Genomic DNA, 24,113 nt, shown 5'->3' with positions numbered 1-24,113 from the left:
TGGGACAACTCTCTGACACATCTGGCAGGAGTTTCACAGCCAAAACCGTAGCTGTTCTCAGTATCAGGAGCCGATGGGTTCCCAGGGCAACGGGGTTTCCAGCACTGAATGCCACTCCTTGGAGTCGGAAGGTGCAGATGAGGTCACAGAAGGGTAGTGGTGGCAGGACTGGGGGACGGGGTGGCTGCAGGCTCCACCTGGTGGCTTTCTCATGACACCTGGCCAGCCCCTGCAGGCAGGAAACAGGATTCTCCTGTTCATAAGCAACATAAATTAAGAACACAGATCTCACAAGTGGCACTATTCCTCCTGGAAATGTTTTAATTGTAGCCAAGTGGCTGCTTTTTGTGTGTAGGTGTGAGGAACTTACAGGGTCTAGGAGATGGCTGTGAACTCCTCACTTACAGAAGAGAAAAAGCAAATGAACCCACCGCTCACTGACAGTGACGTGGAGAACGAGTCTCAGAAGGATGCAGGTGCAGTGTTTGGTTACTAGCAGACTCACTTCAGAAATAGAAATGGCCAAAGGAAAGTCACCAGCACCCAAGAGGGATTGCTGTTGCAGCAGGCTGATCACCAGGTGGGAAGGCTTCCCTTCCCCAGGCCAGGCAGCAATGAGGAGAAAGGTGGCGAACGGGGATCCAGGGTGCCGGTGCCCAGAGACAGGAGCTGCCATCCCGGCACAGCTTGGAAGAAACAAGATGTATCAGAAGAGGGCTTGCCAGCTTCCAGGCAACTGAGCCAGCTGCCTCAAATGCCCACAGGAGACGTCAGAGCTCAGCACCTTGTGAGACCAGATCCTGTTTGAGCCCTCAGTTGCCCAGAAGGACAGGCAGGGCGTGTGGGGCAGGAGCTTTCCGAACCTGCTGCTGTCAGGCTGTGCTTGTGCACAGTAGTCAGGCTCCGGGTCTGCTCGCAGCATTTTGGCCTGACTTCCTAACTTAGCATAACGGTTCCTCTCCAAGATCAAAGCCTCCTTTGGCCTGTCACTTAGTCATTATAAATTAATTTCTTATTTTCCTTCTTATTGCAATTGCTGTAAGCTAGTCAGATATGTGAGACAATTTCTCTCTTTGTTTTTTGTTTTTCTGTATTTAAATAAAGTGTAATGCATTTTATTAAGTGTTACATAATAATTTTCCCTAATGGTTTCTCTAGTAGATGAGATCCTTTATCAGATATTTTCCATGGTTTCAAAATGACATTTGTCAAAACATCCTTATTTATCTGTAAAGGTAGCTCTGGGCATTTTTCTGATCCAGCAATAATAATTTATTGCCTATTTGGGATTAGGCCTTTTTAGATAGCTATTCTGCAAACAAGGTTTCTGTTCTTGGCTGTGAACTCTTGAAACACAATTCCTTAAGTGGAATCTGACAAAATTAATTACCTGCTATCAAGCCCAAACAATTATATTAAAATTAGTATTTCTCATAGGTTTTTGACAGTATTGACTTAAAAAATATTATAACTAGGAAATACCGACAGTTAATAGTTGGTTGCCATTTTCCTTTACATATTAGATTAAATAATTATGAATAAAATGCTGGCTGAATTTAACTGACAGTGCCAGCAAGGAGAATGGTATAATTGTTAATCCTACCTTACTCCAGAGGCAAAATGTTGTGAAAATGCCTGGCTGTTTTTTTTCTTGGTCTAAATTATTTCTATTAGGATGCAGACAGAATCTATATTTAATTTATTTTTTCCACAAATATCTGTCATTTGTTGATAATTCTCTAGAAGTTTTTGGATCCACAATGGCATGGCATAAAATAGGAGATAAAGATTTGGTACCCTTGACTAGATCATAGAATCATAGAATGGTTTGGGTTGGAAGGGACCTTAAAGATCAACTAGTTCCAATCCCCCTGCCATCAGCAGGGACACCTTCCACTAGACCAGGTTGCTCAAAGCCTCATCCAACCTGGCCTTGAACACTTCCAGGGAGGGGGCATCCACAGCTTCTCTGGGCAGCCTGTGCCCGTGTCTGACCACCCTCACAGTGAAGAACTTCTTCCTAATATCTAATCTAAACCTCCCCTCTTCCAGCTTAAACCCATTTCCCCTTGTTTTAGATGACCAAGCTAAGGCATATACAGTTTTTTCCAAACCACAATAAACCTATTTTCTCAATTTTTCAAAAAATAACAACATTTAGGATATTAATTCTTAAATACTTTGCTTAGACACAAAATAGTGTGTCTCATAGCTGTTTCCTTGTCGATTCCTTCAACACTTAATACACCCAAGTTAGTATAATCATATAGTTTGACACATCACTGAATTAACTGATTCCTTATGGAATGTAAGAAAATGCTTATATTTGAGGGTTTACATGAGTATCATTTTTTCTGCATACTACAAAATGCTGTGTTCCATTTTATGAGTTTCTGCCGTTGACTCTTATTCTGATGTATTTCTTATGCCAGACATTAAGAATGGAAGAAGTGAGGAAAACCTTAGTAGCTTCCTTCTACATCTGAAATTCCTTAGTATATATCAATTAGATTTTATCCTGGCAGAGAAGGAGAACAATTTATTAAAATCTGCATCTGACCTTTACATCCATCACAAGTGATTCTAAGAGAGACCATGTCATTAGTTTAGCGGCACAAACTAGGACCTTGTTGCAATGACAGGCAAAAGATAAGAAAGATTTTCTCTATTCCACAGAGCTACCGAAGAATAAATTGCTAGTGTGGTTTATTGAATATTTGTACAACACAAATGAGGGAACAACATAAAGCAACGTACCCAGAGATATCAGCATTATTAACCTAGCACAAGAGAAGGGATTTGCACTTATCTGAATGCATCCCTCACAAACCGCATATCAAACCATGGACTAAACTCCCCTCTTAGCTCCTGGTTCATGACTGGTGCAAGCCATGCCTGAAGTAGGCTGATCAGAAAGCTCTGTCTGCAGCCCCAGCACCTGGGGAAAGGAGGGGGTGATAAGGGACTCTCCGGACCCATCACTTTCCACTGCTTTGGTTTTAACACCAATAATCATGACTCAATGCTTTTCAAGTTTCTACTTGAATGACAGTATTATCATCTGTATCAGTGCCAACTTCTACAGCTCCGCAGGGGTGCAGGGACCACTTCTGGATCTACCTCAGAAGGCTCAGTACACACACTGCAGCACTGGCTGGCGTACTGAGCAGATGACAGCCATGTTGTCGGGGAATGATACTAGTCTGGATGGGTTTTGTACAGCATAGGCAGTCTGTTCCCAGAGCGGGAAGTTTATTTTTATCAAGATATCCCACATTGTAGGGCCATTAAGCAAAGAGGATCAGTGGGTACTGTCATAATGTCTCAAATCTTTGGTTCTACTTGTCTCATGAGTTCTTTTCATGGGATTTAGACCTATTTTTACCCTTTCTTTTGTCTTTCTCATACTAAAGTAATGCAAGTAAACCCATCATTTGAACAAATAAAGTCTGGCAGAAGGAAAAGGTCTTAATGAAGGAGCTGCAGCTGCAGGGCTGGTTGAAACACAGTGATGTGGGTGCCAGCTGGCTGGTCTTTCCCTCACATAGGTCTGAATGAACAGCCAAACTGCAAGCTCCACATTACACATCAATGCTAAGTGACACCCAAGAAGGGTACAAAATTACAGGTCAATAGCCTGGAGCTCTAAAGGGAAACAAGGAGTAAGGGAACAAGGCAGTAAAAGCAGTGACAGGGAATGAAGATTCAGAGTAGGAAAAAAATATGTATTATATTATTACCCAGAAATAATTTTGGCAAAATTACTCTTTTTTAATGCATTTATTCCTCTTAAAAGGAATTTTCCAAATTATCTTTCTCTCTAACTATAAAATGAATTATGAATTGTAGACAAGAGAAGCTGTATCACTTCCAGTGGGTCTAGTTACAGTCAGTCCCAATAGACAATAGCACTCAAATGCTTTCTCTTCTGCCACGCTTGAAGTGTACTTACAAAGCGTTCCCAGTCTGATTGCAGAGTCAGACAAGAGTGTCCTACCTCTGCCTGGGGAAGTGTGAGTCAGCTCAGGAGAACTAGGAGGAACTGCCAGGGTTTGGCTTGTAGGTTTGTGGGGAAATGGGATGAAGGGAGGAAATGTGCTTTGCCTGGTGGGCAAGGGGGAAAAGGCAGCTCTTGAGAGAAGGAAGATCTAATGTGGGAGAACTGAGAGTCTCCTGCACATGGGCTGCAGAAGTTGGGGAGGACTCCCTCCAAAAGCTAACAAGCCACAGCCAGTCTGCAGATCTGCAGCTCCAGAGTGAGCTTCTCCCCACACCAGGACCATCACCACATGTATACAAAGCACAGGGAGTGGTGGGTACAAAGCCGAGCTGGGGGAGGAGTGCATCCACAGCATGTTGAAGAGGGGCACAGACTTCAGTGAGACCAGTAGGAGATCTGTCATATCCAGGGGGTCACATCTCTGCTGGGCTTGCATTAACAAAATGAATCTGTTTGGTTTCATGGCAGACCTGGATGAAGAAACGTCAGAAATCAATGAGTCTCCGGAGTCTGTGTCGTCAGCTGATGCTTCAGCAGAGAAGGCCACACAAGGCTTTGACAGTGACCTAGAGGTTGAAGGTGAATGTTTTCTCACCATCTGCCCTCACTAGCCTTTCTCTTACAGTCAGAGCTGTACCTGCCAACTGGTATGTATCCAAAATGGAGACCAAGGACACAACACTGCCAGGGTTCTGGCAACCACATTTACATGTGGCAAGTGATGAAGGCAGGGAGGGATGCATTTCCCCTTAAGAGCTCTTCCTTTGATGTCAAGCAACTTCCTTCAACTGCTTTCCGTTTACCAAGGCTATTCCTTTGTTCCCTCTTCTCTCCTCTAGTCCTTAATAGCCAACACTACCAGAGCAGCTCAGTGCCTGGGCTGCAGGAGCAGCTAGCTGGAACCAGGGATGGGACTGAGGCTTTGTTTGTGCCCTCCTGATGAAACACTGCATAGCAATTGCAGTTTGTGTACCATAGGTTTGCCACAACTGTCCTAGACTTTTCTGGTGGCTCTTCTCTTCTCTTCTGCCTCGTGAAGTCAGTCCTCTGGCTAAACAAGTCTTGCATTCATTTTTGTAACGGTAGGATTTCTCCATAATTTAGGATGAGAACTTTTTAACTTGTTATAAATGGAAGGAAAATAAAAAACCATAAGAATGCAAGAACAAAAGACTGTTTTGTTAGAGGCCTCAGATTGAACTGGAAAATAGCTTTGATGAGAGGGGAATTTGTCTTGAGGTCAGACTGTTGAATGCATATAAGAACACAGAGAAATATGAGCTGTAAGTATGGGGTTTGATGAAGGAATTCCAAATGACAGGTTTTTGTGGAAATACAGCCACCAGCTGCACGGATACATCTCACTGCAGCTGTGTCAACAACACCCAATGGCCAAGATGAGAATGCTGGGATTCTTTCTGCTGGTTGCAAGCCAAAATGTTCTGAGCTGCCCTAGCTCTGCTGGCAATATCAGCTACATGCTTCAATTAAGATTTAAAAAAAAAAAACAAAAAAAAATTAAAATGTTTTTGCCTGATGTCAAGAATTCTCAATTACACCAAGAAAGGTTTAGTCACATTGCAGACTGGTGAGAAGCTGTAGCAAGTCACTGGATGTCAAATGGAGAAGCAAGGAGGATACATTAACTCTTGAAGGTCTGGGATAAAGGGATGGGGAGAACCAGGGGACGATAACCCTTTAAGAGTAAAACCCTACTGCTGTTGCATAGTGTTACTTATTTTATTTAAAAGAGGGAGGAGGACACTGAATGCACCATTCATTAATATACTTTTTCTCTGTAGATCCTGAGAAGGCCTTTGTGGGCGTTATGGGCACAAAGCTGTACTTGGAAGCATGCAGGCTGATGGAGGTGGTCCCTGTCTCACACTTTATTCAGAATTTGGACAAGCCTTATATAAACCTGAACCATCATTGTCTAGGACCCAAAGGTGTCAAAGCCATTGCTATTGCTCTGGTGGTGAGTAACCAGTAGGAGTGGGGACACTGTTCTCAAGAACAATAAGCATTTTAGGCCTCTCAGGCCTGGAATCATAGAATCACAGAATCACAGAATGTTGGGGATTGGAAGGGACCTCGAAAGATCATCCAGTCCAATCCCCCTGCTGGAGCAGGAACCTAAATGAGATCACACAGGAAGGCGTCCAGGCGGGTCTTGAATGTCTCCAGAGAAGGAGACTCCACAACCTCCCTGGGTTGGGGAGGACTCCCTCCAGAAGCTAACAAGCCACAGCCAGTGCTTTGTCACCCTCACTGTAAAGAAGTTTTTTCTCAAGTTTAAGCGGAACCTCCTGTGTTCCAGCTGGCAGCCATTGCCCCTTGTCCTATCATTGGGCATCACTGAGAAAAGCCTGGCTCCATCCTCATGACGTTCGCCCTTAACATATTTATAAACATTAATTAGGTCACCAAGGCATCACCGAGTACACAGTGTGGGAGAAAAAGTCATGTATCTTCCCCATAGGAGCTCCAAGCATCCCTAATGTTTCTAATCCCCTGTACAGTAAAGTCTTGTGTGACAACTGCTAGCTTTTGCTGAAGTTACCCCCAAGAGCAAACTGATGATCTTCCACAGGACACAAGTCCCCAGTGCTCCTAATCCCTACAGGGTCAGAGGTAGGGATGGAGGGACTGGTATCCCCCACCCTGGCTTCTGCATAGGGATGTGCTACACTCACCAATGGACGGGCCCAAGATGCCTGAATTGGAGCTTGGATCTGAATCTGGGTCTCCAAGCTGGCAGAAAGCAATGAAAACTCCTACCCACTGAAAACCAAAAAAGCACCTCTTTTCGTGAAAGTTTAACTTAGCTGGCAGCCAAACAAGACACAGCCACTCGCAGCCCCTCGACCCCTTCCCCCCCACTCAGGGAATCAGGGAGGGAATTGGAGGGGTAAAGGTAAGGACACTTGTAGGTTGAGATAAGAACAATTTAATAATTAGAGTAAAATAAAATTTGAATAATAAGAGTAATAATTATAACAACTACACATATACATATACATATACATATACATATACATATACATATACATATACGAGTGATAGTGATGCAGAGTACAGTTGCTCACCACCTGCTGATAACGATCCCGGAGGAGCGAAAAGGAACTCTGAAATTGAAATAGCAGTCCCAGAAAAAACAAGCCCGAGCGATTCCTGAGAGAATCCCCCCCTTTCCAGTCAGCCCAGGTTAATACACTAAACATGACGTAATATGCTATGGAATATCTTACTGGCACATCCAACTGTCAGTTCTGGGTTTTCCTAACCACTACACTTTTCTTCTCCACTCCCCCCTTCCAGTCCTCTGCTCTTGGAAACTGCCCGAGCACAGTGTCCTTGTAGTTATCAACACTGTTCTCATAACAATCCTCACTGAAACCAAAACACAGTGCTTTCTAGCTACTAAGAAGAAAACCGACCCTATCCTAGCAAAAACCAGGACACTTTTGTATGCCAATTCCCACTGCCATGGCTCTGTCACATCCCCTGATCACTGTCCTGCTCAGGACCTGCAACGCTTTCTGAGGTTTGGAGGAAATGTCCAGTGTCTGTTGAACTGAGCAAACTACCCCCTTCATTAACTCTTCAGCAGTTTTTTGTGTGTTTTTGTTTACCTTTGTGTCTTCCCAGTCCAATGCAACTGTCACCCATCTGGAGCTGGAAGACAACTGCATTCTGGCAGAAGGAGCTATTTGCATAGCAGAGATGCTACGGGAGAATTCCTCCCTTCAAGAACTGGTACGCAATCTGATGTAGTTTGTAGCCAAAATTATTGGTCACTAAGCTCAATCACCTGAAAGAAAACCAACTCATTCCATTCTGATTTTAACCAAATAACTGTTGTTCCCACGCAAAAACATTCACATTCTGAAAGTCATGATATTTTATGCTGTTCTATTTTTTAAAAGTACAAGCTTCTGAAAAGCAGGAGTGTGCATGTGATGGCAGTCTGGTGAGTCTGGAACTGTTCTCTCAATTAGCAGATGTGACAATAATTACCATAACTAAGACTTTCTAGTTCATGCTTAGCCAACGGAAAAAATGTTTTGGTCAAGAACATTCATTCTCCAGTATGACATGGGGAAACTTTTCTAAATAGATTAAGGGAATAATGCAAAACTTTCAGCTATGAACTGGTAGGAATGATCCTTTAATCTGAAACTGCGGTATACAAAATGCATACCATAGGCCATGGGATCTGTGTTATACTGGAAGAAGAGATTCTTGGCCAAATGCCTCTTGGTTCACTGAAGACAAAGACCCATGTGAAACTGATGGCTCTAGGGCTTTATTCCTGATAGGGAGGATACAGGGTTAAACACACCTATAACTTACATGTTAATTACTGTCTGGCTGACATTTCTCATATTGCTTGTCTTGCATTATTCCCCTGATATCTTGGGCATTAAGAAGCTGATTCATTCTTTGGACTCATCCTTCTTATCCTTCCTTCTTTCCTTCCAGAACATCTCCAATAACCACCTAGAAACAGCAGGAGCTGAAGCCATTGCCAGTTTGCTTTTGGATAACATGTCCTACCTCCATGCTATTCAGCTCTCAGGTGGGCTGTATGCACCCAAATAGTGATGGCAGTGAAAGTGAAATAATGTGTTTCATTCCTGTCTCTCATCCTGAGAATATTAGTCAGACTATGGGCAAAATCAATCTCTCAGCTATGTCTCTGATGGGAACACAGAGTAAGAGTGGAAATCTAGATTTACAATGATCTGATTAAATATTTGGCCTGCTCAAAGTCCAGCACCTCTGAAAAACAGTCCCTTACAAGAAACTTAGATAACTGCTGGAGTGTCTCCCATATCTTGGGGTAATTCTGCTCTGTGGAGCGAAATGGAATAGTGACTAACTTGTTACAGCCAGATATGGGCCATGATTAGCTGAAGGTTCCACCTAAAAGCACAGGTTCCTGCAGACCTCAGCACAACATGAAGGGAGAGATCAGCACACTGTTAACATACTTTTTTTTCCCCAGGAAACAACTTTGGAGAGGAGACTGCACCATACTTTGCTGAGGCATTATCGGTGAGTTACCTGAAATCCAAGGTCATTTGCAGCCCTGGCTGTGTAACAGACTCTGCTCATCTTGAAGCTGCTTTGGCATGATTTCACTTGGCAATGCCCATATGATTTCCTGGCATAATTCTGCTAAATGCCTCTTGCTTACTTCAGAAGTGAGAGAGGCTGGAAGGACACAGAGCAGGATGGACTGTGTTAACATTTTCTTGGGACAGCTGTGTGAGTCTGTCTGAGAAACAAACTTTCAGGACTGTGTAACACAACAACAGAACAACACCTGGGTGACAAAAAATTTTCAACAAGCATATGTAACCCAACTTCATATCATTTTGCAATTCTCCAGTGAAATAAGATGCTTGACTTCTCTGATTAGTTCCTGTCTCGAAGCCTCTGCATGATTTGGCACCGCCAGAAGCTGCCCTGAAGCAAGGCCTTGACCTGATATTGGAAAATGCTCTTTGTCAGGGTGCAATGGTGGGAGCGGAACAGGGGCAGGAACAGAATTGCAGCATGTGTTGCAGGCCAGACATGAGCTGTGTGAGAGAAGTTTGCACGACACAAAATCCCATTGCTTTTGCTGTTTTGGGAAGATAATCACTGTGATGTTATATGCCTGCAAAGCTTTGTTTTGGGACATGCATTGCCGCAAACTCTGGCTGATGATCTCCCATGCACTGAAGATTTCAGTGTGTCTGATATCCCTGTTTCATCCTCATGTGGGGGCCTTGGCATGGCATCTGGCTGCAGCTGGCTGGAAGATCTCATTGTTTCTGCACATTTGTCTCTCTGCAGGGCAATTACCAATTGAAGGAGCTGGACCTCAGCCACAATGAATTCTCTGAGAAGGCAGGACAGCTCCTGGGACAGATGCTTGGTAACTTAATTTATTACTCCCGCAAAGGCAGGAGCACAGGCACTGGGGGACTTAATGGCATCAGCACAATGCCCCATGACCTGCTGGGTAGTACAAAAGACACCCTCATCACCACAGGTGACTCTAGCACCTATGACTGATGTATCAGAACACAAACGGAGGATGAGAAACCAAAGTAACAGAGCAGTCAGTGTAAGAGAGAAGGGAGCTGAAAGAGAAGTCCCACAGGGAGTATAAAGCAGAAAACTGTATTTTACTAAAATCTAACAGGTTCAGAACTGGTTTTTGTTTTAAACTTTTGATTACAAAGTTCAGGAGTGATTTCAACTTTTCTTAAATAGCACAAACCCTAAAGGTTTGAGCAATTGCACATCAAGCAGCAAGGGAAACAGATTAGGAAGAAATAAAATTAAGCTGCCTAATTTATCTGCTTAGACAAAGTGAGATCTAGAGTGTGCCAGTAGCCCTGGAGAGGGCAAGCAAACAAAACAGTTTCAGTCTTTCAGTAATCTCAGGTGCTGTTAGTGCACTGGGAAAGCCATGCAGCAATATCTGACAGCTCTTCTTCCCCCAGTATGTCCAACAAACCTGCTCCCATAATGGCCACAAGTGTGTGCTATGAGCATCCAGTACTCCTTGAGCATTTCAGTAACACAATGCCTTCCGTTTAATTTATTAACACTCTCCTCCTGGTTCAGTATTTCCACTGATATCTGTCTCTTTCTAACTACAGTCCATGTCTTTAAAAGATGGATCAATTAAAACTGCAGTGTTGACAAGGCACTGTGCCCCTGCCTTGGACAAGCCTACAGGCAACGCAGAGATCAGAACTAAAACTTGTGACGTTCCTAGCCCACAAAAGTGCTTCTCCAAAATTGTTACAGCTCTTCTCCCCTTCCAGCTCACTTGAGGCAGGAGCAGCAGAGATTACTGCAGAATCTGTTACTTTTCTGTTTTGTTTCTTAAAGGAATATTTTCAAGTCAGCTAAACTCACCATCTACCTCCATCCAGCCTCTCATCCATGGAAAATCTGGATGAGAAATTCTCTCTGAGAATGAGAAGCAAGTGTTGGCAGCAAGTCCTACCCCTCCCAGTGTCACAGTAGATACAAATGAATTCACACATAGCCTGCTCTAAGTAGAACTTACACCATGAGGTGTGCTGTGCATGTGAATTGGCACTGGCGCATATACAGCTGGCCACAGCTACCAGACGAAGCTGAATTCCTCTCTTCTGCTAATCAACATACACAGATATTTTAGATGCCACAAGGAGAACCCAGCCATTTTTCACAGTGAGAAAAACAGACAGTGTCTATTAATATGAGAAATCCTCCCTCTCTCTACCTTCCTCCTTCACAACTTATTCTTTGATTAAGTCACAAAAAACCCCGTGTTCTCCTTCTGCTTGTGATCAGCAGCCAATTTTCTGTTCTTTGGGTGCTGTGGACTGGTTCCTCCTACTGCAATCAATGAAGGCTGTTGCTGCACCCCCAGCAAACTTTCTCTTAGTCCCTAAGTGGGTCAGCAGCTGTGCCCAGACCACTCTTCATGAGCTAACATCTCAGTTCCTCTCTCCTAGCCAGCAACACAACACTGGAGATTCTGGACCTGAGCTGGAACCACCTGAGGAGGAAGGGGACAGTAGCACTGGGCAGAGGTCTCAGGGTAGGAACACCCCTGTTTTGTGATACCCTTCACAGTGATTATTATCAGGAGCTGACTGAAACACTGATTGGGAACTCACAACCCTGAGATCTGAGCAGGATTCAGTAGCTCCAGCCAGGCTCATCCTACTGACAGTGACAGCACCAGGAGAAAGACTAAAGCAGTGAGTAGGTCTGGTGACTTATGTGGATGGAGAGACCCTGGTGACATTGCAGAGATGTTGGATTCATTGAGGCTGCCGGGGTGTAACCTGAGGGATGCTCCTGTCTGAGCCAGGCAAGAAAGGGTAGAGTGGTACAGAGATGGGCATGCAGTAGCTAAGATCTCTCTTCTCTCCCTGGAGGGCAATGATGCACTGAAAATACTCAACCTTTCTTGGAATGGCATTGGCAACGAGGGAGCAGTGGCCCTAGGAGACGCCCTCAAAGTCAATAATGCACTGGTTCACCTGGACATCAGCAACAACCAGATCAACAATGAGGGAGCCAAGAAGTTCTGCAGGAGCCTGGAAATCAATGGAAATCTCAAAATCTTGAAGGTAAAATAAAGCCCAGGCAGGGCTGGAAGAATAAATGGAGGGAGGTAGAAAGATCTGAGTCAGGAGGGACAGAAGACAAGAGGTGAGCTGTCTGAGCTGGAACTGGATGAAATTAGCATTACTCTGGGTTGAATGTGAGCAGAGCAGAATGAAATTCTATCCTGTGAATTTCTTCCTGGGCAACTAAATTGCACTGTTCCCTCAAAAAATCCCCCAGGGACTGGCTTGGCATAACCCCACATCCATCATCACCCCAAAGTGGTTGATTGCTGTCATGTCTAGTCTCAGTCAGGTGAGAACCTAGGCATTCAACACATCTAGCAGCGACCCCAGGCATTCAATATGTCTGCACGTATACACAAAATGTAGTTGTGAAGGTACATATGTACACGTAATACACATTTCAGCCTAAGGCAAAGGTTCACAATGAAGTTTGCAGGTAGGCAGGAGTGTGCCTTTCTGCGTGTAATGATTTGCTAAAAACTTATTCAAACACAGGATAAACTGTCATGGCCATAGCAGGGCAATGCCACAGGACTACCTAAAGGAGAAGAGTATTATGAAGTCTTGGGAAAAAAAAGCCAAAGCTGCCTTCTAGTAAGCTAGAAATCAATAATCCTGCAAAGGGCAAAACTGAATGACCAGCCAAGCTGGCTTCAGAGGTTAGGGCTGAGAGCTAAACTGTCTTCTCAATCCAAGATCATTCTCTAGGAATTCAGTCAGAAAAGTCAGCTTGTTTACAAGCTGCATTCTCAGCTAGACCTAACATCACCATCCTGAGAGCCTGCAAATGGCAATATGGTGGTTGAGGGGCATCTTTGAAGCTGTTCATGTAGACCTGTCTTTGGACACCCTTGTCCTTGTAAATCACTGCAATCACACCAGTCTTTGGGACTTCTATTTTAGATTATGTAAATACACATGTCTGTTTGCATTGCCCTTCACCTGGCTTGAGGTGAGGTCACTAGCTCGCACCAAGGCATTCTCTCTCTGTTTAGCTGCACAGTTTGTTGCAGGAGCTGATAACACAAAAGACTTAAAGGAGGACATGTCTTCTGCTGGTCAATGTTAACCAAGGAAGTTTTCTTTCAAATGGTGGGAGTGGGCACATGAAGTCCAAGGTGGGGGAGAGGTGATGTTCACACACTATGAGATGTACATGGCAATGCCAACCCATAATGCCATATCACAGAATCACAGAATCACAGAATATTAGGGATTGGAAGGGACCTCATATGGCTCGACCTTGTAGGCCAGAGGCAGCTGATCAGCCCGAGCTCTGATCTGCTGTGCTGCGAAGAGGAGCCAAGGGTGTGGGAAATGTTCCAAGGGGAATGTCCCCATCCAGAGGGACCCTACTAGCAAGCACACATTCAAACGCAACCCGTTGCCTCAGCCTCTCCCCACCACATGACTGAACGTGATCCACACCACATACTCCTGTGCCACGGATGTAAGGGGCCTGATATGCGGAATTTCACACAGCAGACAGAGAGAAGCTGAGAAGGCAACTCCACTGGGAAGTTGCAGAGTTTTGTGAGACAGAGACAAGAGATGGTGAGATAACAGACAAACCCATCAAACAAAAGGGACCACAGTTATTATACAGCCCAGCTGAAGAATGGGAAGAAGGGGACATCCTTGAGGTTACAGCATGCCTTCTGGCAGGCATGAAATCCTCGTTCTCACCGTGTCTGCATCTCTATCTTTTCTTCCACAGATGGCCAGCAATCCCCTGACTGTGGAAGGTGCCACTGCGCTAGTCATGTCTGTCAGAAAGAACCCCAAATCCATGATGGAGGAGATCAACATCTCAGTAAGAGATTATGTGCTGGAAAGCCTCCAGGACCATACACTGTACATTTTTAGCAACTAGATGGATCACAGAACCCTTCCAAAACTGTTTTGAGACTTACTGTTTGTTTCATTTATGTACAGCCATTAAAAAGAGGCTACTATTCGACAGCCCTTCTAGGAGCCATGTGGAAATTAGAAAGCTTTGGTCTAGCCCTGGAGAGAGGTGCCTGTAGCACCACCCTATTTCACTCCCTTCCATTTTACAATAGCAGAACAAGAATAAGGAGTGAATTCTCACTAGAAGATGAATTCTCTTCATCCCCTGAGCTGTCTCCCCCCAGGGCACCCTAAGATGCTAGATACTGTGAAGTGCTTTGATACCCTGTCAGCATGTATGAGGAACGGAAGAAGATGGATGCTTCAAGGCATTGAAAGCAAAGCAATTTTATTTAAAAAAAAAAAAAAATCACAACATTAAAAGGCTAATGTAGAAGGAAAAAAAATCAAAGAGGCCAAATCTTAGTATGCTACTCTAGCAAGTTGGGAGCATAGCACTATTGTAACTTCATGTGCTGCTTCTAAAATGGGAGACTCAGAAATGCTTCTGAGCTCCTCAGTGAGGGCTGGGGTTGCATTGCAGACCAACACTGGGGAGCGATCTGGGCACACATCAGTCCACTCCTGGCTCTCCCATCCATGCATTGGTGCTTCACAGGAGCAGTTACAGAAGGTGTCAGGGGCATCAGAGCCCTCCATGCACCATGATTAAATCAATGAGCATTTTCACAAAGATTAGATTTTGGACTTGGAACATAAATAATATGTTCCCACTTGAAACAAGGTAAAAAGAGGTTAATGGGCAGTTTTGGAGACTCACGGAATGGGCTGTATCCAAGTTACATCTGCATGTGTATCTTTGTCCTGTGGTTACTGTATTAAAGAAAGAAACTAAAACAAAGCAGAATAAATAATATTAATCTATGGTCTTTCCTGAGAGTATCAAGGGCTTTCAACAGAGATCATCTGAGGAACAGGTGTTCCTCTAGGGCAGACAATTTTTCCTGCATAAATTAATAACAAAGAGAATGATTTGGAGTCTGCAAGGAGTCAGGCCTCATTCTGCAAAGGAAAACTAAAATGGGCTGTGTGGGGGTAAAAGACTTCATTACAGTGTACGTGATTCTGCTAGCTTTATTACTAATAGCCTAAACAATTCATAAACTTGGGAAGAGTAATGTATTTTAGCTAAATTCTGAGGAATTAAAATTATTGAAATGCATTTATTTAAAAGGAGACACTCAAGAAATTTTGAGATAAGGAGTTAATTAACATTAAGAGTCTTCAACCTAAATCTCACCATGAATTTCTGCTTTTTAGGGTTAACAGACGTTCTCTTCACCTCACCCTTCAAAAAGTCTAAATTACTTGGCATTTCACAAGATAAATGGTCAATGGCATAAATTTACAATGACATTTCAGTATCCAAATCAAATGCTTGTAGGCAAACATCTAATCTGTCTGACAGACTTCATTCCACCTCTGATGTAGCGAGTCTTGCATTTCAATACAGAGTATTTGCAAATGTACAGCTCCAAAGATCTTGTGCTGTCTTAAACCTTTAAGAAATTAGTAAAGATTTTTTATAGGAAACTTAAGGGAAGACATAAACAAAAGCCTCTTGTGCCCCTTTTCCCAGTGATAAATGCTTCTCTTGACTTTCAAAGAATGAACAATTAGTGTGTCTGTAAGAGGCATTTTGCATAAGGATCATTTCTAGAAACCTCTGCATGGGTTGGACAGCACTAGCAAAGGTGAAGCAAAGGAAAGGCACATTTTTAACAACAGTTCATTGCTTCTGGCAACATTTCTAAGCATGACTGTTCCCCACATTCTTTTCATAACCTACTCTTTGTAGGGTTTCAACTGCAGATACTGAGTATCAAACATTTTATAGAAGTCATGAGTCAAAATAGCCAGCACATGCCCATCTTCACCATTGCAGTAGAAAAGAAAATACTGATGCTTTTCAGCTGCCTATGTGTTGTCTTTCTGGAGTGGGGACTGACTGTGTCCAATCAGCAGAATGCACAGGCTGACTCCCTCTCCCTCCAGTTGCCACTCGAGCCCAGCACAGTTTGTTAGGCCAGAGGTGGTGCTTTGGCTACGCTGCTTCTGAGGCTGCACCACAGTCTGCTGGCCTTCTGATGGGGTCAAGCCCAGGCTGGCAAGCCTTGGAGAGAGCTGGCAGCCAGCAGAGCTGGGTCAAGCTCTCCTGTGCTGTGTTCCCAGGACTAGGACTAGTGTGCATAGTGCAGGGATGTCGGAATGGCTTCTTCAGAGAGTCACTCTGTGCCCATGAAACCATTGACGCTGAATGCAAGCGAGTAAATCCAGCCAGACTCAGATTTGATTAAGACTGTCTTTGAGTAGTAACAGTCAAGAGCTCACTGCACAGTAGATCATAAGCTTCTAGGTGGATCTGAAGAACAATAGATCTTAAGCTTCCAAAAATAAGCTATAAGAAAGCATTGGGAGACTCTGTAATAAACTTTGGGAAAAATTATGGTGCCTGATGCCTTGGGAACCTCCCACAACAACAGAAAACAGAAGCTTTCATTCATTTCCTGAACTGCCTTCAGATTTCCAACAATTCAGTGTATAACTAACATAATAAATGAACAATTCATGTTTTCATCATAGGTATGAGCAAAATCATAACCATGTTTTTAAAAGATCAGTCAAGGCAAAAGCAAATTTGTCATAACTTAATTTTAGAAGAATAAATTACAGTGACATCAATAATATTTGCATTGATAGTTTACTTTCTAGCAGCCCCAAACCCCAAATCAAGACACTGTGCTGCTGCTGATTCTGTAAGTGCTAAAACAGAAAACTCACAGTGTGAGCTCTGAAATGCTGAGCTGTCACTACCCTGTTTGAAATTTTTAGGAAAAAACAAGTATCAGGTCTTGTACTTCTGACTGGAGCTTCCTATTAGGGTTACAATGAAACAGAGCTTTACCAAAAGTTCTTTTCATCTGGAGACACGTGGACCCTTCCCGGATAGGTGCATCTTTCTTGTCTGGCCTAAAAAGCTACATTGCTCGAGATACTAATCCATTTAGGCCTTGGATTTTTATTTATTTATTTTTAATTTTTGCAGAACTCTAGAGCACATTTTGGCCACTAACTGTTCAACTTGCAGTCCACACCTTAACCAAATGGAGACCCATGTAGAACTGTCTCAGGGATGAACACAAATCACTTGAATCACCTAATATAAGAGGTCTTTGGTGAAGACATTTACCTGATGAACAGCTACATTAAGCTTATTTCTACATAAATTGGTAGACCCTCTTCTGTCTCAGACATGGGAAAAGAGAAAGAAGATTACTTACTTAGGGTCAGGCCTCCACAGGATTCCTGAAAGTGAAGAGTAGAGACAGGAAAAGGCATCACCCTTGGGAGAGAATAGTTAATGTTGACTTTAGATGGATTTATGAATACAAACAAGTTGTTGTTCTTTGGGTGTCCTCACTGACTGCGCTCTCCTTCCTCCTATGTACCAGAATGTGTTGGTGAATGAAACTTTCATCAAGTTGTTGGATTTGGTGTGTCGAACACATCCTCAACTAGATGTTATCCACGGTGAGGTCGAAGGCTGTATCGCCAAGATCCCCAAGCAGCATCCAAACCCTATGAAAGTGATTCAGGTGAGCTACTGTACACAATACACATCCTGCAAGCAGCTGGAACGATGGAAGTTGGAAGGGGTAAGCTTTCTTCCAAGTGGGACATTCAGCCAAGTTCCTTCAGAAAGGTCTATTCACAGACAGTCACAATGTTCACATATCTCAGTCCATGCAGACTGACTAAGATAATAATTTGATTTTCAGGAGAAGATAACGCTTTGAGATCTGAGAGCAGTGGGGAAAAAAAGAATCTGAACAGATGTTTGCTCGCTGTGTAAAACTAACTGATTGATTTCAGGTCTGATCCAAATGAGTGTCCATCATTCATCACAAGCCCATCACAAGCCCATCGCAATAGCTGACTTTCATAGAATCCTTTACTAACATTTGTGCTTTAGCATCAAAATTAATATGCTTCATAAAAATAGGATATGGTATTACAAGCAAATACTGTCCTAAAGAGAAAATGCTGAGCTTTTCAAGGTCTGTAATTTCTATGGATAGCAGCAGATGGTGCTGTCCTCCTTGCTGGAAGGCAATGCAAGCACTTGAGCGTTGCTGAGTTAAGCAACACTTTTGCACTACCAACTTCACTGTGTTTCTTAGGTGCTGCGCAGATTTTTAGCTAATTGGTTGAGACTTTGCTGTAGATATGGATTCAGAAGGACTTAAGCACAAGCTTGGGCTGTTAGTTCACATCAAACGCTGCTGCTGTGCTTCACAGCTAGTGACACTCACACATGATGGAGGCAGGTATCCATGACTGTTTCACGGTTATGCCCATGTTTTATCTCTGCTTCTCTTAGAACTACTTGAAAGAGCACAACCTGGGACTCTGGGACTTTTTCAGGAATATTGACAAGGATGGAAACATGAAGATCCCCGTGGCAGCCTTCCGCAGAGCCATGATGCAGGTGTGCCTCTGAAAGCAGGGCCAGGATGCTCTTCTGGCAGGGTACTGCTCTGGGGAAACCCCTCTGCAGCAGCACAGCCACCAGCCAGCCTTGCTGGTGACATTGTTCAAACTAAAAGGCTAAATTCACCTATTGCAGAACTTGAGTCCTGAACAAAAGTTGAGATCTAACAGAAATGCTATGATATCAAATAAATACTGCAGATGGCATCAGTGATAATGGATCAACTTCAGAGTATCACAGGAGCCTTGTAAAATCACAGAGGTCAGCTGTTTGTATAGGATATATGGGGTCTTGATAGATAATTACATCTTACTGCTATGGTAAAGTAAAAAAGGGCATTTCAATCCTTGCCTCCACACACTAAGTAGACAGTCCTCTTCCTGCCAAAACCACCATGGTGCTTAAGATCAGTAGCAAGGGTCAGCCAGCCACGATGCTATTTCACAAAAAAGGCAAAAAAAACCCTTGATATTTTAATTCTAAAAGAGTGAAAGTGCCTCCCCAGCGCTACTCTGTGGATTTTTTCCCATCCCTTCTTCCATGCACCAGGCCATCTGCTCACCTATTAAAGATGATGGGTCCCAGTATGATATGGAGGGTTTTTCTGCTTGAAAATATCCAAGTTTGCTAACATTTATCTTACCCTCTTAGCAATCACGCATCCCACTGGATCGAGTCCAAATTAGGGAACTGGTGCACAAGTTAGACCAGAATCGCACAGGATTTGTGGACTACAGGTGAGCGAGTGACTCCACTTACTGTCCAGGCTTGTCTTTCTTTATTTAATTCGACTTATTCACTTCAGAATGTGAAGGGACATAGGTTTTTGGCCAGTCCATTACTTATCTAAGTAAAAGATCAAATAACACCTTGCATGCTCAGAAGCCCTATTGAGAAGAACTAGAAGTCAGTTTTTTCCTGTGAGAGTCCTTGCATCTCAGAGCTGAATGGCATTTTCATTCATGGTCATAAGCCTGTGTGAGAAGCATCAGCTCAACACTGAAGCCAGGGTAAGATTTGCAAAGACAGCATATCTGTGCCTTCAGACCTTTTCCTCCATCCTCAGGGACTCTCGTTTTTTTCCTTCTCTCTGATCCTTCTTCTTAGGAGACCTAGTTTTCCCTGGAAACCCACCTTCAAACTACAGAACTTTTCATTCTCTTGAAAGCGCCTCTTCCTTAGTGCCTGTAGCAATCATGTCCAAGTTCTGAGAGCCCGAGCAGTCAGCAGCAAACTCCTTGGAGGTTGTCAGTCGCTGCAGGCTAAACTGCTTGTCATTGGACCCAAAATTCCCCCTAGATTTCCTGTCAGTTCTGACATGTGACTCATCAGCTGAAAGACCTATTCATCATGCTCAAATATTCCCATCCCTCAGCACATATTGATGGGTTTAAATATATGCTGTAGTCTAGTTTTAAGGCCAGAAGCAATGGGTCAATTTTGTAAATCTCTCCACCTCTTAGCTTCCTAATATTTTCAAAGAGAAGTGAATTACTTTGTTAGATCTGTTCCTTACTCCTTCACATACATCAGTGCCACACTAAGAGTACCCATGCATAGATGCTAGACAGGCCTTAGCCTGGTTAATCTTGAATCAGAGTTTACATGGGGTTCCCAAGTACTTTAGACACAAATTACAGAACTGTGGTTAAGTAGTAAGCAAATTAGGAACCATTGAAACCCAATGGTCAGCAAAGACTTCATTTGGTGCCATTAACGCTGCTGAGTTGATATGTGGGGAAAAATAAATACTAATATCTACTCCTTATCTAGCTGCTTAATGCATTTTAGCATGTGTGGTAGTGGCAATCTTCACCAGGTAGACAACAGTCAGAAGAGTTGTGACCTTTGCTCTCCTTACTGTTCCCACCTCAGGCTGTTTCCTCAAGGTCCTCTGAGCAGCTTTAGATACATGACAGGGAAGGTTCGCTTTACTAAATTAATACTGGTTCACCTCTTTCTTTTCAGTCACTTAAAAGAGCAGAAGCCGGCACAGAAGCCTGTGGAAGGGGAAATCGAGGAGGAAAAGAAGGAAGAGCCATAAAAAATAAGCAAGAAGGCAGATCAGACAGTAGAGTAAAGACTGTAGGAGAAATACTGGAAGAAATCTCAGAGTGGCCCTGGGCTTGGGGAGGCCCAGCACCAGGGAGCTCTGATAGTCTAAATTATTGAATGTAGAAATAAAGCTGATGTTACACTATACAGCAGGTCCCTATTGTCTGGTCCTTTTGGGCAGAAGAGGTTGGTCCTTTGGAGCTGGTTACCAAATTTATCTCACTCTGCATGCTGATGACGCTGAACTTACTTGCAGAGATGAAGACAAAAAGTGAGAATGGGGAAACCAAGAGTACTCATATTTTTATTATCCCCTTTTGAGGGAGAGCAGGTGGACAAAGACTGAAGGAAGTGCCGTGCAAACAACCCCTACCAGATTTAGCAGTTCTGACGCAGGGATGTTTGAAAGAGAACTAAATTCAGAAGAAACTACAGCTAATGTTGCTCAAAAAGTTATGGGTAATAAGAATTGTATTAAATATCTCCATGTCGAAAAATATGCTAGGAGGGTGGAAACCGTAACATTTGAAATGGCTCAGATACTAAACTGCTTTTTTTTAAACCAAAATTAAAAAAAAAAAAAAAAGTTTCAATAACTCTTAAGAAGGAATTAAATTCTTGAATATACTAATATTAAACATAAATAGAATTGCTAAAATATAAAAATATACAGATGAGCAGAGCCACATGAATTATATTTTGGCATGTGCAACTGCCAATATAAACTATACCACCAGGAAACATGGAGAACTGGGAAATGTTGGCCCCTCTGGGAAGACCATCCTTCGGAGGAAAGGAAAAGAAGCAGCTGGTTGCCATCTAGTAAGTCTCTGTCTGTTTCCCAGCAGAATAACCACCTGGAAAAATAATCTTTGAATTAAGAGTTCAGTGGGCTCCAGTGCCTCATCAGAGGTCAACGTGACTGTTGACATGATGGCACTGGTATGGCTGCTCAGTAGTCATCCTCAACACACGACCGACTGCTAGGCTTTAACTCATTACCCCAGAAGCTCTGTGCCTTCTGATGTCCATGACTCTTCTAGAATTTACTCGTGACTGCAGGCGTTTCCTCCACATATAGAATATGTGGGGTTTTGAGATGAAGAATCAGAGCAGCAGAGAGCATTTGAGACACTGGGCAGTTTGCATATGCAGGGCATAACACTGTGGAGTTTTCTGTTCCTTTCCTAATCATTCCTAAAATGTAATTAGCTTTTCTTGACTGTTCCTAAGCACTGAGGTATGTTTTCATAGAAGCGACACCAAACCTGCAAGATCTTACTCCTGAAGGCTCGGGGAGGGCGGGGAAGCGGTCCATGCCCGTCATTTTACAATTCGAGCTCCCTGTGTTTGTTCTGCAGAAAAGGGTGCACTGTGGAGTGGAGGAGTAGCACGTATATGCTAACAAATATCTTTGTCTTTTCTTCCCACAGTGACTTGGGTTTGTGTTGCATATGTTACACATGCATCTTTATCTCATGCAGAGTGCTGTTGTGTATTAGTCACGCATTACTATTCCGTTTAGGTTTGCACAGAATTGGCTGCCCAACTAAACTGATTTGTCCAATTATCGCCCTTAAGATTCTAGATTAGCTCCAGCCATCAAAAATCTTCTGTAAGAAAACAACATAATGAAACAGAGACCAGTACTGGCCTGCGGCAGGTGTGGCTTTTATTTATTTGAGTGTCCACTTAACTCCAGACTCAACAGTGATGTGGCAGCCAGATTGTACCTTTACACTAGGAAAAATCTACAGTGAGGTGGGATGGTTTCTTTCAGCTGAAGAGTTTGAGCCCAAATTGCCACTTGATAAATAAAAATTACCTACTTTGCCAAACACAAATTCAAAAGAGACTGGATCTCTGGGAAGGAACTAGATGCAACCTTCTGTCCTACTAGGTGACCTGATGTAACTAAAATACTAACAAAAAAAATGGGAGTGCTAGTGAAAATTTCAATTCTCCAAATTCACATGCAGGCAGCACAGTGGAGGGATGTTAGCTGTAGTTTGTACTGTTGCAGAGTATCTCCAAGCACTCTCAGATCAATAAAGCTTTTTTAAGCTTGGTGGCAGCATTTGTCCCCTTGCTGAGAATTCAGGGATAAACTGTGGTAGATACTGAGCAGGGGTGGTTGGGGAGTGGGCCATGAATCGCTCTGCTGATCCCGCACCTGTGAAATGGCACAGAAGGAAATGGTTTGGCCAGCATAAATTAAGCTAGCTCTGGGACTCATGAAACATACCTCAAGAATTCAGCCTGCCAGCACAAAATCAGACAGTGCAGAAGGTTGACTCATCATAATCTCTGTATCTTCCATGGCTTCTGAGAGTGACACGCTGAGTGACATTGTCAGATGTCTTCAATATTAGAAAGAAAATAACTTAAGTAACATGTTTTGAAAACACAGCATGCATACCAGAGTATTTAATGTGTTAGCTAGTTTAGATGATCCTTTGGATCTCTTGCAGGGGAAATCATCTTTTTGTTGTGGATCTCATCCAGGAGAATGTGACCAAATTCAGACTGATTTCCTAGGCACTACCACAACACTTAGGACAACATATCATTGCATTTAAAAAGACACTGCTAGTCAGAATCTCTGAAAATCTCAGAGTAAGTATAAAGACTAATGTTATATGCCAAATTATCTCAGCTTGCTCATGTTGAAGATCTTTGATCTGTCTAGCTGAAGTGGCCTAAAGGTTTTTGGCTTTACTTTCAAAGGAGAAATCTCATGGGCTGCTGAAGCGTGTACACTGATACTAGTCTTCATCTTTTACACTTGCATCAATAGTTCTTTGTTCCAGTGGCTTCCTATCCATATAATGAGTATATCAAAAGGTGTTCAGTGTATATCAGTAGACATATACCTTATGCAAAGGGGCATCCTGCAGCTATGCATGAAATTAAGCATCATGGGACTGGGAACATGTCATGCACAATGTACTTGGTCAGTGCAACTGTCCATTCATTCACTTAGTAAAACCTCACCTGCATCTGTCACAGTAATATTATAGAAACTGAAGAGATGATGGAGTGAAAGTTGGCAAGGATAAAATTATTTTTTTTCAGCATAAGGGATTCTGGTCAATTGACTGATGCTAATGGTTTTTACAAGACACTGGAAAAGGTCAAGATCATAATGGACATCTCCATTCTTGAAAATGTATGTTACAGTTGTTCTTTTCTTCTTATGTGAATGACTCCTTATTTATCAACAATAGAGAAGCTATTTCATAGTTTCTTAATCCAGAGAACTCAGCCAAACGATTGCATTCTGAATTTGGCCCACCAGAAAAATGCAATCAACTCATAGTTTATTCCTTGCCACCCTCTTTCTTGCAGGCTGCTGAGATGGCAGCCGGACAGACACCGCAGGCTGGACAGATTGTTCTGGTAGCCTTCTCTGTTCCAGACACTTCATGAGGACCTTAGTTCCACTGACACACTATTAGCTGTGCACCTCTCAAGGGATAAATACACTAGCTTTCACAGCCTCATGGGAAAGGGCTAT

General features: G+C 43.1%; 1 protein-coding gene across 1 annotated transcript; it reads left to right on the top strand.

The window, feature by feature from the left end:
• Window positions 1-382: 382 nt before the first annotated feature.
• Window positions 383-20,585, top strand: LRRC74A (leucine rich repeat containing 74A). Its single transcript, XM_010164690.1, has 14 exons — window positions 383-476; window positions 4,469-4,579; window positions 5,803-5,978; window positions 7,652-7,759; window positions 8,486-8,582; window positions 9,012-9,061; window positions 9,848-9,929; window positions 11,512-11,597; window positions 11,941-12,135; window positions 13,856-13,951; window positions 17,502-17,645; window positions 18,431-18,538; window positions 19,193-19,278; window positions 20,510-20,585. Exons 1-14 carry the CDS (start codon window positions 383-385, stop codon window positions 20,583-20,585), a joined length of 1,509 nt encoding a protein of 502 aa, XP_010162992.1.
• Window positions 20,586-24,113: the final 3,528 nt, after the last annotated feature.

This window comes from Antrostomus carolinensis, unplaced genomic scaffold, assembly GCF_000700745.2.
Source record: "Antrostomus carolinensis isolate BGI_N321 unplaced genomic scaffold, ASM70074v2 scaffold37863, whole genome shotgun sequence".
NCBI lineage: Eukaryota > Metazoa > Chordata > Aves > Caprimulgiformes > Caprimulgidae > Antrostomus > Antrostomus carolinensis.
Note: the sequence above shows the minus strand (reverse complement) of the source record. Positions and strands in the feature narration are given on the sequence as shown.